The sequence below is a fragment of the Macaca mulatta genome, chromosome 16, assembly GCF_049350105.2.
Source record: "Macaca mulatta isolate MMU2019108-1 chromosome 16, T2T-MMU8v2.0, whole genome shotgun sequence".
Taxonomy (NCBI): domain Eukaryota; kingdom Metazoa; phylum Chordata; class Mammalia; order Primates; family Cercopithecidae; genus Macaca; species Macaca mulatta.
The window spans coordinates 74,090,222-74,110,281 of record NC_133421.1 but is presented as its reverse complement, the minus strand read 5'-3'; the positions used below and the strand labels follow the sequence as shown (position 1 = coordinate 74,110,281).

At 42.8% G+C, this 20,060-nt stretch overlaps 1 protein-coding gene across 24 annotated transcripts in view; it reads left to right on the top strand.

The window, feature by feature from the left end:
• The window catches only part of TEX2 (testis expressed 2), a 115,692-nt gene that overhangs the window by 60,202 nt on the left and 35,430 nt on the right, over positions 1–20,060 (top strand). For all 24 annotated transcript variants that reach the window (XR_003723832.2, XM_015120104.3, XM_015120100.3 and 21 more), the window contains 3 exons: positions 5,694–5,894; positions 6,904–7,234; positions 12,380–12,627. Coding sequence is in view for 23 of the 24 variants with exons in the window: in XM_015120104.3 (XP_014975590.2) it covers positions 5,694–5,894; positions 6,904–7,234; positions 12,380–12,627 (780 nt within the window). In the remaining variant the exon portion in view is untranslated. The remainder of the gene's footprint in view (positions 1–5,693; positions 5,895–6,903; positions 7,235–12,379; positions 12,628–20,060) is intronic.

Here is a 20,060-nt window from a genome sequence, read left to right as displayed (position 1 = left end):
TCTGGGATTCCTGAATTTGGCAAGTGGTAGAGGATGACCTTTATCTGTCAGAGCTGTCAGCAAAGAAGGTAATTGCATGCTCGTCTCAGAACTGTGCCCATGTGTGAGCACACAGGCTGCAGCCAGCAAGAACTCCATAGTGGCTGTTCTTCCGCTAGGGTGGTAGCTCAGGCTTCTGGGTTGAATGCCTGGCTTTGTGGCTAAAAACCAAATCCCTGAAGCACTGTGGAAATGGTTGCTCTTGTTATCCAGGGACAGGAATTTTCCTAGGAATAATAATTAAGCAGCAGTTGGTTAGACTGGGGCAGAGTAGTGGCTCAGCACCTGAAACTGTCTGACCTGTGAACAGATGAGCTGATGTATTTGTATCTCAGCACACATGCCTGTATGTCTTGTTCTGTTTTCTAAATCTAAAAATCAAAGGAGTAAACTAAAAAAATTGATACGTTTGTTTATAAATTGAGTATCTTAATTTTCATATAGAACTATGAGTTTTTCAAAAGCCTTTACGTAGAATACTCTTATTAATATTTCTGAGTTCTTAATACTGCAGGTTAGCTTTTAAAAGAGATTTTGAATTTCTACAATAGATGATTTCATTAGGTGATTACTTAGATTATCTTCTCTCATTTAATTATGCAAAGCATCTAATAAAATGGCAGAAAACTGCCATGTACTGAATGACTGTCTCTTATCACTAAGACTGCGTGTGTTGAAAGCATGCACAAGAAGAGAAAGGAAGGCTTTGCCCATTTCTATTCATAGTCGAGCCAAAGGTCTAGGGCTAAAAAGCTTGAACCCAAGAACTGGCCCTGTACTGTCTCTGATACACTAGTCCTAAGCCCTGTGTAGCTGTTAATCCCTTGAAAAGTGTAGCTAGTTGGAACCGAGATGTGTTCTAAGTGTAAAGTACACACTGGGTTCTGAAGACTTAGTATGAGACAGAATGTAAAATACCAGTAATAATTTTTAATATTGATTACATGTTGAAATCATAATTTTGATATGAATTTAAATAAAATACATTGTTTAAATTAATTTTACCTGCTTTTTCTATTTTAATGTGGCTCCTAGACCATTTAAAATTACACATTTTTGGCAAGGCACGGTGGCTTACGCCTGTAATCCCAGCTATTCAGGAGGCTGAGGCAGGAGAATCACTTGAACCCAGGAGGTGCAGGTTGCAGTGAGCTGAGATGACGCCACTGCACTCCAGCCTGGGCACAGAGTGAGACTCCATCTCAAAAAAATAAAATAAAAATAAAATTACATATTTTCATGACTCACATTTATGGCTCACATTATATTAATATTTCCGTTGTGCAGCACCTCCCTGGACAATTCTGCATTTTCTGACTTAGGAAAGACAAAATGAAAGCAATTGGAGAGAAACAACCTTTTATCCCTAAGTTTCTCTTATTCATAAATCAGATAATTTATCTGTACAATCCCAGTAGTTTCAAATAGGAAAAATCCCCACAGCTTATATTACTCTATTTCTCAGAGACTGTCCTTTTCTTGGAGAACAGTTACATATAATACAATACTTGTCTTTTTTTTCTCCTTTAGCCCTTTTAATATGGTGGTGAGTGGTTGATAAACATAATGCAGGGATTTTTGTCCAAAATTCCAGTATCATGTTAATCCTTTTTTTCTCTTTTGGGGCCAGTATCATGTTAATTCTACTGGCTTTTTTTACATGTATCTGTAATTTTATGTACCTGGAAATAACGAAAAATATTTTATATGGAGATTTGCTGCAGTAATGTCTATCTTAATTGTGATTATCACAATTCAAAAACAGTCATTAAATAAATGTTGAGCATCTCAGCTTAGGTATTAGGATGGACGAAAGTATCACACATAATCTGTATTCTCAAGTAGCCTCTACTCTAGACAGGAGACACATCCTCAGAGTGAAATGATTCAAGAAGAGCAATTGCATGCAGGGACTGTATGGCCAAATGGCTCATAAGTGACACTGATAGCAAGTGGCTGTTTTAATCTAACAGAGTTCTCATCAGCTCCGACTTCCCCCGCTTCATGGATTCTTCTTGGTTTTAATAGCTCTGCAAGCACAACCTCTGAAGTATCTTAGAAAAATGATTATATCTGCTTCAAGTTCTTTATTAATCTAGTTACCTTTAGAACTTTAGCCCTAGTAAACCTGTTATATATGTAAGACAGTATTTTCTGCAACCAAATTGGATAAGAAGAAAGCTGTGTATTCTGTGTCAGGAGATCTTTAGTGAAAATGGTTGTGCTTAAAAAGACAAATATATTTATAGAAAACCCCACTCAACAGCAGAATGCATTTTTTTTTTACTGCACTTGGAACCAAGATAGACCATATAACAAGCTTGAAAGAATTGAAATTACACAGAGCCGATTCTCTTTTATGAAACTACACTAAAAAACAGTAAGAAAGATATCTGAAAATTTCTCAAATATTTGGAAATTAAGCAAAATACTTCTAAACAGCCTGTGGGCCCAAAGATAAAGTCATAAGGGAAAATAGAAAATATTTTTAACTGAAGGAAACTGAAAATACAACCTATCAGAAATTACAGGTAATGCAGTGCCTAGAGGGAAATTAATAGTATTAAGTTAAAGGATGGGTGTGGTAGTTCGTGCATGTAATCCCAGCACTTTGGGAGGCCAAGCTGGGAGAATTGCTTGAGACCAAGAGTTCAAGACCAGCCTGGGCAACATAGCAAGACTCCATTTCTACAAAGAATGTTTTTAAAAAATTAGCTTGGTGTAGTGGCACATACCTGTAACCCTTGCTGCTTGGGAGGCTGAGGTGGAAGGATTAATTGAGCCCAGGAGTTTGAGGTTACAGTAAGTTATGATTGTGCCACTGCACTCCAGCCAGGATGACAGAGAAAGACCCTGTCTCAAATACATAGATGATAGATAGATACATACATACATATATACATACATACGTACATACATACGAAAAGAAAGATTTGAGAGAAGGACAAATTACCAGTGTCAGGACTGAAAGAGGGCATCACTATAGACACTACAGATATTCACAGGATTATAGGGAAATATTGCAGACAGCATTATGCCCAGAAATTGGACAACATAGATAAAATAGATAAACTCTTTGAAAGATACAAACCAAAGCTCACTCAAGAAGAAACAGATAACCTAAATAGTCCAATAGCAAGTAAAGAAATTGAATTCATAGTTTGGAACCTTTCTGCAAGGAAAACTCTAGGCTCAGACGGTTTCATGGGCAAATGTTATCAAACCTTTAAGGAAGAAATATTCATTCTACACAAACTTCCAGAAAATAGAGAAGAGGGAACACTTCCCAAATGCACTTACCTGCATTTTCTGAGGCTCATTAATACCAAAAAACACTGCAAGAAAACTATAGCCTATTTTCCCTCATGAACTTAGAGGGACAAATGAACAAAATATCAGCAAAGTGTTATGCTGGTAAACTGGCTCTCCAGAAAAAAGAGAAAAAAAAATCTTGATTTATACTATTCCCTGATTCCTGTGATATAGAAACTCCCACCGTTGCCAGTTGCAAGCTACCAACGTAAAGTCACTGAACATGGAGTTGGGAAGGGATGTGTAGAATATGTTCCTGTGAGCTGATACAGCCCAATTTCAGCACCTCATGACTCATACATCCTTAATCCTGAGAATGCAAGACTGGTTCAACATTTGAAAGTCAATGAATGTAATTTGCCATAAGAACAGACTAAAGAAAAAGACAAACTGTGAGCCAAAGAAAGTACTTAGTTCTACATTTAGCAAAAATACACCCACCCAAACGGATGCTCTGACAATACAGTCCACTTCAGGGCCCACTGTGATCTGTAATTGTCATCTTTTTCTCTTCATTGTTCTGATTGTTGCTGTTTCCTCACAAACACCTCTTCCCATGGCCACTGCTTGCTTACTCAATATTGTTGAATAGATGCTGCTCCTGTCCAGTGATTCACTGGGAGGAGGGAGAGATCCTCCCAGCTCAGGCCAAAACATCTACTGAGGTCTATGCATCCATATAATTGGCTCACAAGTTTCACACTCTTTTCCCCCATGACAAAGAGAGACGTTTGTCCATTTTTCCTTGCACTTCACACTTAGGTACTCTTTTTGTGACAACTTTTCTCTATTATGTTTACTCCAGTGGGGTCACAGGATAGGTAAATGAAGACCTAATTTTCTACTCTTTTGGAGGCACCTTTGGATCAAGAATCCCGTCCTTAGGCCGGGCGCGGTGGCTCAAGCCTGTAATCCCAGCACTTTGGGAGGCCGAGGCGGGCGGATCACAAGGTCAGGAGATCGAGACCACAGTGAAACCCCGTCTCTACTAAAAATACAAAAAAAAAATTAGCCGGGTGCGGTGGCGGGCGCCTGTAGTCCCAGCTACTCAGGAGGCTGAGGCAGGAGAATGGCGGGAACCCGGGAGGCGGAGCTTGCAGTGAGCCGAGATCGCGCCACTGCACTCCAGCCTGGGCAACAGCGTGAGACTCCGTCTCAAAAAAAAAAAAAAAGAATCCCGTCCTTTTAAAAAATCTTTGTCCCAATTCCTAACCTATTACTTTGCACATAGATTCAATGCGTGTTTTAATAAAAGGATGAATGAATAGAATTCTAAGGAGTCCTCATTTTCACAGGCTTTCAGTTCAAGACTTTAGTGTGAGACTCAAATACTTAGCATGGAAATGGCTATTGCTTGAAAAGAATGACAGTCCCAACTCCCATGTAGTGATCTTTAGCATCTCTCTGCTCATTACAAAGACATGTAGTTTTTAAAAGTTTGGGAGAGTAGGAACTTATCAATTAAAAATCCCCAGAGAACTTCTTTTGTGAGATCTGGGCTACTGATAACCTGAAAAAGTATTTGAGGCAGGAGAAGTGTTCAGTGATGAATGATGATGACAGCTGTGAGATTAGCTTTAACACAGTGTATAGTGTATTAGGCTTTTGTGTATGTATTTTTTGTCTGTACATTTCAATGTTTGCTCTTTTAAAAAAATCAACATATGTAACAAAAAATCACTTATGTCCAATTTGGCAGGGGGACCTGGAGCACAATTTTACCCATATAAGTTACTATGTATCTTTGAATTTTGATATATATTTTACGATTGATATAATATTTACGATTTATTTAATGCCTAATTCTCAAATCATCTGCTTTACTGTATGGTTTCAATGAGGTACATGTTGTAGTGCGATATAAGTAGAGAGGTAGTTGTTCTCTGAGTCCTGTGGTAACATGAATTAATACCTGAAATTTCAAAGATTGCAGCTGGGCTGGGAAGGGCATGTGTTTGACTAATTAAGAAGGCCAGACGGCGGGGGGAATTAATCACCCCCAAAGGAGGTCAGGCAGAGAAGATTGTTCATGTGACATGAACAAATCTTTTGAGTTTCCTGATGTGCTTATAGGCTTTAAAAAAAGAAAGAACCTTTTATTTAGGATAATAAACATTGCCATTTTTCCTCCAAATCCAGATTTTTGGTTATCAAGAACCTCCTCAGTCCCAGTTATCCTCCCAGCTAAGCACTTCTCTTTGCAACCTGTAGTCATTGGTGAGCTGCTATCTGCGTCATGGTCAAGTTTGGTTTCAGTGTCCCAAATACCAGTGTTCATCATTTCACACTAAATCAGATTTGTGTTTATTCTGAGTTTACTAATGGAAGTTTTTCTTCATCAGGGATGGATGAATGAGATTTACAACTATGATCCAGAAACCTACCATGCGACTTTGACACATTCAGTCTTTGTTCGACTTGAGGGTGGAACCTTAAGACTTTCAAAGCCCAATAAAAATATATCCAGGAGGGCCAGCTACAATGAAACCAAGCCAGAGGTCACCTACATCAGCCAGAAAATCTATGACCTCTCAGACAGCAAGGTGAGCCTGAGCAATTTTGGAAGGATAGCTTAGATGAATGAAAAGCATATGGCATCTCAGATGCTTAACTGCATTTTTTTAATTCCCTAAAAAGGTTAGTTGTCATTGAAGTATCAGTATACCTTAGGACAGTACCTCTCACACTTTAATGTTTATGCACGTCACCTGGGCATCTTGTTAAATGCAGATTCTGATTCAGTAGCTGTGGGTAGGGCCAAGGGCCTGCATTGTTATGAGTTCCCAGATGATACTCAGGCTGCTGGTCCACAGACTACAACTTGAGGAACAAGAGTGTTGTGCACTCAGAATTCTGACTGTAAAAGCTAATTATTTCAGTCAAACAAAAAGCCGTGTGGCTCTGTGTGGTGATTGTAGGGTACTTAACTATTGAAGACTTTGTGCATGTGAAAATGATAGATATGCAAAATAGCTACATTTTGATTAAGTATTATATACTTCTATTTTTGTGAGAAATGTAAATTATTTGTTCCACAAAGCTATCGTTTCTCTGTTCTTACAGTTCATCTGAATGATCTTTAGATTTCTTCAAAGGGAGAGAAGTACTTAAAATAGTTTTTATATAAGTTTATTCTTAACTTGAGTTTGATACTCAAGGTTGACTTGAGCTGCCCATCTAGATTTTAACTATCTTTTTTTTTCTTCTAACTTAAGTTTGGCCCAAGGTCATTAAATTTAGTTGACAGCCAAACGTAGTTGATGATAAGCAGCTAAACATTATTATCGAGCTACTGCCACCTGAAAATTACGGATATTTATAACTCTCACAAAATTATTAAACATCTATTTTCTGGAATGATTTTGAAGGATAACAAGACACTTCTAAAAATTCCAGTTTCTGTAGTCATGTTACGAACAAGTGTTAAAAGTTATTTCATATTCATCATCTTAGTCAAAAAGTCTATAAGGTTTGCACTTGTGCTATGCATAATATTAATGCATAGTGTAGCCAATCTTTAGTATATAAATCATCATTTTTCTTTCTCTGTAGATTTATCTTGTACCTAAAACTTTGGCTCGAAAGCGAATCTGGAATAAAAAGTACCCCATTTGTATCGAGCTTGGTCAACAAGATGACTTTATGTCTAAAGCTCAGACTGATAAGGAGACTTCAGAAGAGAAGCCGCCAGCTGAGGGAAGCGAGGACCCTAAGAAGCCACCCCGCCCTCAGGAGGGAACAAGATCTACCCAGCGAGATCAGATACTCTATCTCTTTGGGAGAACTGGCCGAGAAAAAGAGGAATGGTTTAGGAGATTTATTCTGGCATCTAAGCTAAAGTCAGAAATCAAGAAGCCATCGGGTGTCTCTGGAAGTAAACCAGGTAATGATGTTTGTGCTAAATGCTTATGCATTTTTAAAGGGCCACTAGGGAGAATAGAGAAAGAATGCCAAGTAGGAAGGCAGGAAGGAAGCCCACCCCGACTTGATGGTTGTCTGCCACCTAATGTGCATTCTCATGACTCATTTACCGTCTAGGCTGATCACTGCAACCCTCTGTCCCAAATCATTTAACCAACGGTGGATCCATTTGCAGATGCTGTTTATTAGCCTTTGCTGGTTATGTTTTCTTTGTGTATGATGTGACTCCCCTGAGAGAAGCAGCAACAGAAGAACCCTAGTTCTGAGATGGCAGGTGAGTCAGGGAGATCCTTCAGGCTGGTGCTTTCAAAGGCCTGACCCTCAATATGTCCTCCAAGCGTGAGCTTGCCATAGAATGCAGAATCCTTGCACTTGCTGAGTATTCGGGTCAGATCATGGTCATTCGGATTGATAACCATGCAGCACCTCTTTGCTCAGCTTTGACTGGGCTTGGAGCTGCAAGAGACACAAAACCAGTAAAAAGCAGCAGCTCCCCTGTCCTTCAGGTGTTGTGCCTATTATGCAAAACTGGCATGTATGAGTCAGGTGTTCACAAATTGCCATGCTATAATGAGCATGGTGTAACCAATAATTGGGACAAGACCAGTGTGGGTGTTATTAGGGAAAGCTTTCTTACATGGATCTGGAACAAAGACTAGGATGGAGCCGCTCTGGGGCTTTCTCTAACAAGGCGTTTGTGTTGATCTGGGAGTTATGCTGGTCACATGAGTGTCACACATTTGCTTCAGAGTGCTTTGGTTCCTTCCCCTGGAACTTAATCTGAGCCTTTGCCCTAACTCCCTTGCTAACCTTCCATTCTGTCAGCTTCAACACCAGATTCCATCCCAATCCCAGCACTGAGATCCAAGAAGTCCCTTTTAAGAATCAAGATGAATGGGGAGATTACTAGATATATTTATTTCCTAGGGCTGCTGGGACAAATTACCACAAGCTGGGTGATTTACAACAGAAATGTATTCTCTCCCAGTACTGGAGGCTGGAAGTCTGAAATCAAGGTGTTAGCAGGGCCGTGCTCCTTGTGAGACTCTGCATAGAATCCTTCCTTGCGTGTTTGCAGCTTCTGGTAGTGACCATCAATCCTTGGCCCGCAGCTGCATCACTCCACACTGGCCTATCATCACATGGCATTGTCTCTCAGTGGCTCTATGTCTTCTTGGAAGGACACCAGTTATATGGGATTAAGAGCCCACCCTGTTTAATGAATGGCATCTACAATGACTCTATTTCCAAATAAGGTCACATTCTGAGATGCTGGGGTTAGGACTTTAACATATTTTTTGGAGAACACAATTCAACCCATAACACTGAGTAAAAGAAAATTCAAGTGGGTAAGAACTCCTCAGCACCAGGCAATGCCTAGCTGTCCTGGTAGGTCTAGACCTGTGCTGCTGCTTACGGTAGCCTCCCGCCCCATGTGGCTTTTGAACACTTGAAGTGTGGCCAGTCCAGATGGAGATGTGCTCTAAGTGTAAGATGCACATTGGATTTCAAAGTCTTAGTCCAATAAAAGAATGTAAAATATCTCATTAATAACTTCTTATATTGGTTACATGTTGAAATAATATTTTAGATATATTAGGTTAAAATATATTCAAAAATGTATTCAAATTAATTTTGTTATTTCTTTTTACCGTTTTTTTGTTTTTTGTTTTTTTTTCTCCTGAGATGGAGCCTAGCTTTGTCGCCCAGGCTGGAGTGCAGTGGCACGATCTTGGCTCACTGCAACCTCCGCCTCCCAGGTTCAAGCAATTCTCCTGCCTCAGCCTCCTGAGTAGCTGGGATTACAGGCACCCGCCACCACACCCAGCTAATTTTTGTATTTTTGGTAGAGACGGGATTTCACTGTTGGTCAGGCTGATCTCAAACTCCCAACCTGAAGTGATCTGCCCGCCTTAGCCTCCCAAAGTGCTGGGATTACAGGCGTGAGCCACCAGGCCCAGCCTCTTTTTACCTTTTTAAATGTGACTACTAGAAAATTTAAAATTGTTTATGTGGCTCAGATTATATTCCTACTGGAAATATAAAGGTCTACTGGTCTAGGTACTGCAGCTCAGAATCAGGTAACCCACAGTGGTTTATGGGGCCACCAGGAAACACCACTTTAGGTACTCAGGGGCCCCCCAGAGCACCTTCAAAAGAGGCACGTTATTCATGGACTTAAATAAAGCATTTGATTATTTTTAATGAGTTCACATTTTTGGAAATCCTGCCAAAAGTTCCACTCACCACACAACAAACATAATGGTAAGAGTCAGAGATGTGGGAAAACCTTCAGTGCACTCACTTGTACTAAAATCAGGCAAGGCTTACACACCACTAATGTCTTTTTGTACATCTGTAAGTCTGGGTTGCCTTTGAAAGCTATGAATTGAGATTTTTATGGTAAGTTTAACCCACCAAAAGTGGGATTAAACTAGTTAGCAAGGTAAATTGGTGAGGACTGTGCTGTTCTTCAAACCCATCTCTGAATCAGTGACTGCATAGGTGGTCAGCCATGAAGGTATGACTGGTCTGATTCTCTAAGGCCAGGTACATCTGTCAATACCAAGAAGTTAGAAGTCTTCCTGCTCAACGACCTGCCCCTGTCCTCTCCCTCGGGGATGCTGTCACCAAAATCCTAGATTTCTCTAGCAACACGGATTGTGCTTCTCAGACTTGAATGTTTGAGGGGATCTTAAGATGCAGGTTCTGACTCGAGGTCATGGGTGGGGCTGAGAGTCTGCATCTCCAGCCAGCAGTGCCCAGGCTGCAGGTCAGGAAAGGCCTCCAGGAGAAACAAGAGTCTGGAGACAGCAGGAAAGCCACATGGTCACTTGGCAGAATTCCAGTATGGTCTCTGCCCAGGAAGGTCCTTGACTTTATCAGGGGCTGTTGTCCATGAGACCCACAGTACAGTGACGACTTCTGTGCTTTGTCCCACTCAAGGGAAGGGTGAGGTGATGTGAAGAGGCTGTTCTGTGGGCAGTGAGCACCAGCCCAGCCTCGTAGGGGTCTCCATTCTTCCTCCATACATGGAGTGTGGCTCAGTCACAATGGGACCAGTTTGGTTTGAAGTGTCGGGTTCATGCTGCCCTGTTTATTTCATCTTTTTTCTCTTTTTTACTATTAACTAAACTCTAAAGTTTATTTGGATTTCACTGGTTTTTCTACTAATGTCCTTTTTGTTTTCCAGGATCCAATCCAGGATATTAAATGTAATATAAGTTTACATTTATTTTTTAATGTTTTTGGTGTAACTTTTATCCTAGCATTTAAAAAAATAATGCTAAACATGAAAATGGTATAAGGATAATAGAAGTTACAAAAAATATATTTTTATAGTTATGCAGTGTAAAATACTAAATATTGAAGTGCTGGAAATTATCAGGCTAAAATTTAAATTAAGAAATGGCTTGTATGACCTTTTGTGAGGCTCTGGGGAATTATGGTTCCGATGGTTGGAGCCTCTCAAGAAGAAAATGGTTTGAGTTTTTGATTTTTTTTTTTTTTTTGAGACAGAGTCTTGCTCTGTTGCCTAAGCTAGAGTGCAGTGGTATGATCTTAACTCACTGCAACCTCCACCTCCCAGGTTCAAGCGATTCTCCTGCATCAGCCTCCCCAGTAACTGGGACTACAGGTACGGGCCAGCATGCCAGGCTAATGTTTTGTATTTTTAGTAGAGATGGGGTTTCACCATGTTGGCCAGGCTGGTCTCAAACTCCTGACCTCAAGTGATTCACCTGTCTTGGCCTCCCAACGTGCTGAGATTATAGGCTTGAGCCACTGTACCCAGCCTGGTTTGATTTTAACCACTCTACATTTCACCTGGCCATCAGAGTAAATCTAAATGAAATTGTTAGCATCAGGCACATCCCATGCTTAAAACCTCTCTGGTGCAACAAGGTCAATGTTAAATCCAAGGCTGGCTTTTGAGGCACTTTGCAGTCTGTTCCTGGCTAATCTCTCCATCCTTATTTCCTGTCCTCTGCCCGCTGTACTATGCTTAGAACTTCACTGAATCTCTCACTGGCCTCTAAACGTACTGTGCCCTGCCACTGCTTTTTGCATATGCTGTTTCCTCTACCTGGAATGCTCTTCCCCACCTGGGCCAGGAAAATGGCAACTATTCCCTCAAGATACAGCGTAGATGTCACTGCTATGAAAGTCAGCTAGGGTAAGCACCACTGCACTCTCTTGGGCAGAGGTAGTCACCCCCTTCTTTTCCGTAGAGAGTCCCTTAGTCATGTTGCAATTATGACACTTGTTACAGAAGATTGTGATTTATCTGCTTAGGTGCGTGAGTTCAAGGGCAGGGATTATGTCTTCTTTTTAGCATGGTTTGCTTGAAAGTGCTTGATGCATAATTTGTCAAATGAAAGGTGACATCTTTGGAATTGCTGTGAGCTTGTGGATAAACAATTAATTAGGTCTCTGCCCACTTTCCATTTACCCCTGATAGCACTGACAAGTTCACCGCTCCTTGGGATGTATTGGTCCTATATTTGATATTTTCCTAAAAGATCATCAGGAGAAAAGAGAATAGTACCTACCAACTGTATTTCTTTATTCTCATTACTCTAATTATCTTGGAGACGAATAAAAACTGTTCTTAAAAATTACCTTAGAGAAAAAGGTACTTTTCAGGGTGGGAAATAACCTTATAAACGTTGTTTTGTTTGTTTGTTTGTTTGTTTGTTTTTTGAGACAGAATCTCACTCTGTTGCCCAGGCTGGAGTGCAGTGGTGTGATCTCGGCTCACTACAAGCTCTGCCTTCTGGGTTCACGCCATTCTTCTGCCTCAGCCTCCCGAGCAGCTGAGACTACACGTGCCCGCCACCACGGCCGGCTAATTGTTTTGTATTTTTAGTAGAGACGGGGTTTCACCATGTTAGCCAGGATGGTCTTGATCTCCTGACCTTGCGATCCACCCACCTTGGACTCCCCAAGTGCTGGGATTACAGGCATTACAGGCGTGAGCCACTGCTATGGCCCCTTATAAATATTTTTAAACAGTCATTTGATAGCATTGTAGCTGTTTTCTTAGGAGTCCGCTTACTTTGCAGTGGTTTTCTTCATTGTGTGAATAGCCCCCTCTTCTTGGCTTCAGGGCTTTTGCCTGCACACAGCAGACACAACAGTCCCTCCGGGCACCTGACCCACAGCCGCAGCAGCAGCAAAGGCAGTGTGGAGGAGATTATGTCGCAGCCAAAGCAGAAGGAGTTGGTGGGCAGCGTGCGGCAGAAGATGCTTCTCGACTACAGCGTGTACATGGGCAGGTGTGTCCCCCAAGAAAGCCGAAGCCCCCAGAGGAGCCCCCTGCAGAGTGCAGAGAGCAGCCCCACAGCTGGAAAGAAGGTAAAGCTGGCTGCTGGGCCGGGCCTTTTTCACTTTTGGACTTAGACACATTTCTTCATGCCCCGAAGCCCTGTTCTGGGCACCGGGATAACAGTGGTACACGAGACAGAGAAGGACCCTGCCTTTGGGGAACTTGTAATCTACTCAGGAAGACAGCAAGAAACAAGCACCAGGTGGTGGGAAGAATGAAAATAAAGTCAGACAAGGGAGGAGGGAAAGTGGCCGGAACTGCTATTTTATTTATTTATGTATTTTTTTTTAATTTTAAAAAGTTTATACTGTTTTTCTCTGCTATTTTGGATGGGTAGTCAGGAAGGGCCTCTTTGAGAAGGTGACTTTTGGGCACAGACCTGTTGGTCATGGGGGAGTGAGCTGCGGTGATGGGTGTGGGAGGAGCATTCCCGGTGGGAAAAGCAGTAACCCAAGGGCCTGTGGCAGGCATGTGCTTGGAATATTCGAGGAACAGCAAGGAGGCCTGGTCTGACAGTGAACAAGGGAAAGGGGGAGGTAGGGAGGCTGGAGGATCAACAGGGACCTTGGCTTTGTTCTGAGGTGGGGGAGGGATGGGAGGCCATGGGAGGGTTTTGAGCAGGGTATGGTGTTGACTGATCTACATATAAAAAGATAAGTGACTCTTGGTGGAGAACTGGCTGTAGAGGGAAAGAAGGAGTGGGAGGTGACTGTCATAGTGAAGCCTGGACCAACGTGAAGGTCGTGACAGTAAGTGGTGAGGAGAGGCTGGGCTGGGGTGTGCGTGGCAGGAGACACTGGCTGGATTTGCTGTCGGGAGAGAACATGGAGGCCAAGATTTGCACTTTGACCTAAGCAACTGGATGATCACTAGGGGTTGTTACAGAATCACTGGTGATTCAGGTCTCATTCCTCCATAACCATTGCATTTTCAAATTCTCAGTCTCCTCGGCTATGCCCAGTGCTTTTGAAGATTTACCATGAACATTCTTTACAAAGTGTAATGGGACATGGACTTAGGATCATCTGTGGTAAGATAACTCCTGTAAGCTACCAGATGCCAGGCCCTGTTAGACACTTTAATAGAATTACTCTGCTCTCATGAACAGTCCTGCAAACTAGACAAGATTGTTTCCATTTTGTAAGTGAAGAAACTGAGGCTTGATGAAGTTAGGTAGCTTAGTCACACAGTTGCTGAGTGATGGAGTGTGCAAAACCTGACCAGAGACCCCAGGGCCCCTTGGCTCAAGGAGACTCTTTTGCTGGGTTATTCTGAAAGCCTGCTTGGCTTGAGGCCTCCTGCCTCTACTTTGCACACTATTCAGAGGCACAGTCTCTGCCTGGGGGACATAGCCTGTCTTTCACATCCAGGTGTTTGACTTCCCTTTTTTTTTTTTTTTTTTTTGAGACAAGCTTTCGCTGTGTCACCCAGGCTGGAGTGCAGTGTCGTGAACACGGCTCACTGCAGTCTCGACCTCCTGGGCTCAAGTGATCTTCTCACTCTCCTGGGCTCACCCTCCCAAGTAGCTGGAACTACAAATGTGTGCCACCACGTCCAGCTAATTTGTGTATTTTTGTAGAGTTGGGGTTTCACCATATTGCCCAGTCTGGTCTTGAACTCCTGAGCTCAAGAGATCCACCTGCCTTGGCCTCCCAAAGTGCTGAGATTACAGGTGTGAGCCACCACCCTTGGCTGTGTTTGACCTCTTACAATGACCATGTGTATTTCTGTTCTTAATGAGAAGCAAGCCATTGCTCTTTATCCGTTGATCCTCTTCAGTGTGGAAGAGGTCACTCACCTGATCTGTTTGAATTTGTCAGGGCAATAAAAGACCATATGCTTCAAGCCTCCTGAGTAGCCAAGACTACAGTCACACGCTACCACGCCTGGCTAATTTTGTATTTTTAGTAGAGACGGAGTTTCACAATGTTGGCCAGGCTGGTCTTGAACTCGTGACCTCTGGTGATCCACTCTCATCGGCCTCCCAAAGTGGTGGGATTACAGCGTGAGCCGCTGCGCCTGGCCTCTGCTGAAGTTTTTGGTTTTTTTAGATGGAGTCTCACTCTGTCTCCCAGACTGGAGTGCAGTGGCACGATCTCGGCTTACTACAAGCTTCGCCTTATGGGTTCACGCCATTCTCCTGCCTCAGCCTCAGAGTAGCTGGGACCGCAGGTGCCCGCCACCATGCCCGGCTAATTTTTTTTTTTTAGTAGAGATGGAGTTTCACCGTGTTAGCCAGGATGATCTCTATCTCCTGACCTCGTGATCCGCCACCTCGGCCTCCCAAAGTGCTGGGATTACAGGCTTGAGCCGCTGCGCCTGGCCGAACATTTTTTAAAACCACATTGCACTTCCTGGCCCCCTGTGGCAGAGTAGGAAGGAATAATTTCATCTTTTCTTGATACTTTAAAGACTCAATACAACAAACAGAAACTTAGGCCTGTCGTCATACAGGGAGTATAGAGGTCAAAAGGCATGTCACCCCCAGTCTGAGACTCTGTGATACTTTCTCCCAGTTGTCAGTTGGCTGGTGTTGCTGTGTTAGCTTTTCCTTGAGCCCTTGTCCCCATCTTCTACCCCCAACCCTAATGTTAATTTAATGACTGATAGCTGCCATGGGCTAGGAAACTGAGAGCCAGAATTGTGTGAATTCTGGCTCTCAGTTTGAGAGAGCCAGAGAGAGAAATGTCTTCGAAAGGGCCTTTGAAGAAAGAAAGTACATGAGCTCTAGTGCTGGCCCCCCACAACCCCTTAGCCTTCCTGGAGCATGCGTGAGCTGTATCCTGGCTCTCCGGGATGGTCTGGCAGTGGAGACGGTCTTGACTTTTGTTCCAGTTACCTATTGGTGCAGAACAAGCAACCCCCAAAGTGGTGGCTTCAAGCAATAACAACTATTTATTTTCCTCCTGAATTTGTGATTCAGACAAGGCCTAGCGGACGGCTTCTGTCTGCTGCATGCAGACTCACCTGGGGAGGCTGGGCTGGGGGCTGGAGGATCTGCTGCTGGGATGGCTCACCCCCATGGAGGGTATGTAGATGCTGGTTGTTGACTGGAGCTCATCTGGGGCTGAGTGCTAGGGGGGCCTCAGTTTTCCATGTAGCCTGGCCTTCTTCAGCACAGAAACTGGGTTCCCAGGGCAAACACCCCAAGAAGGAGCTGGGCTGAAACTGTGTTACCTACTGTCATAAGTAAGGTGCCACTTCCATCACGCTCCATTAGTCAAGGCAGCCACAGAGCCCTCCCAGGTTCAAGGAGAGGGGCATAGATTTTACTTCTTGCCATGAGAGTAGCAGATTCCCGGAAGAGCCTGTGGGATGGGAAATGTCATTGCACCATTTTGGGAAAGTGGGGTCTGCTCCGGTGTTCTTATACTACATTTATTCCTTCCTTTACAAGTCAGTGGAGATTATTCTTTGCCAGTTTCTTTATTTTGTGATTTGAGCTAATGAAGGCCCTCTTCCCAATCCCTGTTGGTTTTCTTTTCTGTGCATGTGAAACATTAATATGGTTCCAAAAATCAGAGCTGTACAATGGCATATTCAGAAAAAACTTACTTCCCAGCCTTATTCCTTCTGTCTCTCCATGCCATTCCGACTCACCCCCTGTAATGAACCAGCCTCCTTAGTCTCTGGCTTATAGTTTCTGTATTTCTTATTTCCCGTTCTGTCTTATTAAGAGGCTGGCATGCTATGGATATTCTTTTGTGTGTTGTTTTTTTCACTTACCAATACATTCTGGAAATCACTCCCCATCGGCTCATAGGCCCCCCCCACCCCCTTTCTTTTTAAACAGCTGCAAAGTGCTTCACTGTGAGGATGTTCCATAGTTTATTCAGCCTCTCGCCTTTATGGGCATATAAGTTTACAATATTTTGCAATTATAAACAATGCTGCAGAATACCTTGGTGACTGTATTTTTGTGCTGTTTGGGGTATGTCTTCAGTGTGAAACCTTAGAAGTAGGATTGCTAGGTCAGATGACGAGTACACACATAGTTTTGTCATATATTTCCAAATTCCATTCTATAAGGGTGGCAGCAATGTTTATTCCCAGCAGGAAGGTATGGCAGTGCCCATTTCCCCACAGTCTTGCCAAATGCAGACCATTTGGAAGTCATTAGCACTCATCTCCCTTGCCAAAGCCAAGTTATTTTTTAGGGTCCATATCGCCTCTGATATCATGAGTCCAGGAAGGACTCAGAGGGGTGAGGGATACACAGGGGCCTTTGGCATCTCTTCAAGTTGTACCATCACATCTTCAATGTCAGCCACCCACCACCCCCGAGACTCTTGCCTGAGTGGCCTATTCCCTTCTTTTTCAGAGGTGGGGCTTAGAATGCAGCTCTAGCCTTTGCCGCAACCTCTTTCTAACCCCCACCCTCACCCTACTTCTGCCTCTTATAGGTCATGGCTAAAGCATCTCTTACCCTGAAGACTCTAGGGCCTGATGGCCACTTGTACATACTTGGTCTCCTTTTTCTCGTGTTGCTCAATGCTAAACGAGTTCGACTACTGTTCAGGAAGTGAATGGAGCATTGTGAGATCACTGGTACTCAGGATCCAAACCAATGTTAAACATACGCAGTGATAAAATTAGTAAATATAGACTAGATTTGTATTAAACGATGCTAAACATTATTGGCAATTACTCCTTTTTTTTGAGACAGGATTTCACTCTGTCACCCAGGCTGGAGTGCAGTGGCACAATCACAGCTCACTGCAGTCTTGACTTCCCACGCTCAAGCGATCTTCCCACTTCAGCGCCCCAAGTACCTGGGACTGCAGGTGCACCCCACTACCCTTGGCTAATTTTTGTATTTTTTGTAGAGATGAGGTTTCGCCATGTTGCTCAGGCTAGTCTCGAACTCCTGAGCTCAAACCCGCCTCAGCCTCCTAAAGTGCTAGGATTACAGGCATGAGCCATTGCACCCAGCCTTTTGGCAGTTATTCTTACCTATGATAATTAAAAATGTTTAGGGGATTCTTCATATTGAAATAACAGCTTTGGAGCTATTAAGCTCAAAATTTGAATTAGAAAATGTCACTATTTTGGGGGCCAAGGGCCTAGTTTTCTAAATGTTTAGTGCCTGGTTTGGGAGGGATTTAATTCAGGAAACAAGGAAACTCTCTTTTTAAAAACATCTACAAGTACAATAGTACTACTTCCAGCATGGGTACATCAGGAAGAGAGACCCCACAGGCCGGCTGCAGATTTGCTCAGGGGTGTGAGTCCAAGGAAGCTGCTGGTTCTGTGTGCCCTGTATTGCCTGCCTGGGAGAGAGGCCATGGTGCCTGTCCTCCAGTAGTGAGGCTCTGGTGTTCAGGTTGCATAAGGCACTTCCACTCTCCATTTCAACAGACGGCTTTAAAAAATGTTAGAGATAATATTAACATATGCCACCCGGTATGGAGAGTCCTGTCCTCATTATTACTAGTTGTGCTCATCATCTCATGTCTATAAACTGGATTACTCATGTTATCAGAAGATGAAAATGTTACAAAGCAAATAGGAGTCGATAGAAACCAGGAAGTCTGTAACTGGCAGAATAGTTTTGCAGGACTTCCCTTGCTGCCCCCACAAAGTAGGCTTTTTAAACACCTAGAAGTGGAATAGGAAAATGTTTATGGTGCACTAAGTAAAAAAATGAAGCTATATATCCAATTTAAAAATAAACTTTAAAAAGAATACAGACAAGAGTGCTAAAAAAAATCAGTGGAAAGCAAGAATAGTCTCTTCAACAAATGGTGCGGGGACAACTGGATATCTACGGGCAAGAGAATGGAGTTGGCCCTCTACCTCACACCATACACAAAAATTAACTCAAAATGGATCATAGACCTCAATATAAGAGCTGAAACTATAAAACGCTCAAAACAGAAGTGAATCTTTGTGACTTTCAGTTCGGTAAACCTTCTTAGCTAAGATACTAAAAGCATAAGCAACCAAAGAAAAGATAGATAAATTGGACTTCATCAAAATTAAAAACTTTTGTGCTGCCAACAATACCATCAAGAAAGTGAAAAGATAACCCACAGGATGGGAGAAAATGTTTACAAGTCATTTATCTGATAAGGGTCTGGTACCTAGAAATATAAAGGACTGGTACCTAGAAATATAAAGGACTCTTATAACTAAATAACAAAGAGATAAATAACCAGATTAAGAAATGGGGCTGGGTGCAGTGGCTCACGCCTGTAATCTGAGCACTTTGGGAGGCCAAGGCAGGAGGATCACTTGAGCTTAGGAGTTCAAGACCAGTCTGGGCAACATCTTGAGACTGCATCTCTACAAAAAAGAAGAAAAAAAATAAGCCAGACATAATGGCATGTACCTGCAATCCCAGCTACTCAGAAGGCTGAATCAGGAGAATTGCTTGAGTCAGGGAGGTCAGAGTGTCAGTGATTAGTGATTGCACCACTGCACTCCAACCTGAGCAACAGAGCAAGACCCTGTCTCAACAAAAAAGGGCAAAGGATCTGAATAGACATTTCTCCAAAGAAAATACACTAATGGCCAAATAAGCAGGCACATGAAAAGATGCTCAGTATCATTAGTCATCAAGGAAATGTGAATCAAAACCACAGTCAGATGTCACTTCACACCCACCCAGATGGCCACAATGAAAAAGACAGATGATGACCAGGCATGGTGGTGGCTCACACTTGTAATCCCAACACTTTGGGAGGCTAAGGCGAATGGACCACTTGAGGTCAGGAGTTCGAGACTAGCCTGAGCAAGATGACAAAACTTCATCTCTACCAAATAAATAAATAAATAAATAAATAAATAATAAAATTTTTGAAAAGATAGATGATAACAAGTATTAGTGAGGATGTAGAGAAATTGGAGTCCTCGGCTGTGGGCGGTGGCTCACGCCTATAATCCTAGCACTTTGGGAGGCCGAGGTGGGTGGATTGCCTGAGCTCAGGAGTTCGAGATCAGCCTGGGCAACATGGCAAAATCCCATCTCTACTAAAAATACAAAAAATTAGCCAGGCATGGTGGCGCATGCCTGTAATCCCAACTACTGGGGAGGCTGAGGCACAAGAATCACTTGAACCTGGGAGGCAGAGGTTGCAGAGAGCTGCAATCACGCCACTTCATTCCAGCCTGGGTGACAGAGTGAGACTCTACCTCAAAAAAAAAAAAAAAAAAGAGAAAAGGAAAGGAAGGGAAGGAAGGAACTGGAGTCCTCATACGTTGCTGTCAGGAATGTAAAATGGTCCGGCCACTGTGGGAAATAGTTTGGTATTTCCTCAAAAAGTTAAAGAGAGTCACCATATGAGCCAGCAGTTCTGCTCCTAAATATATATCCAGGAGAAATGAAAATACATGTTTACACAAACACTTGTACACAAATATTTATAGTAGCATTATTCACAATAGCCAAAAATGAAAAATGGTGGGGCACAGTGGCTCACGCCTGTAATCCCAGCACTTTGGAAGGCTGCGTTGGGTGGAT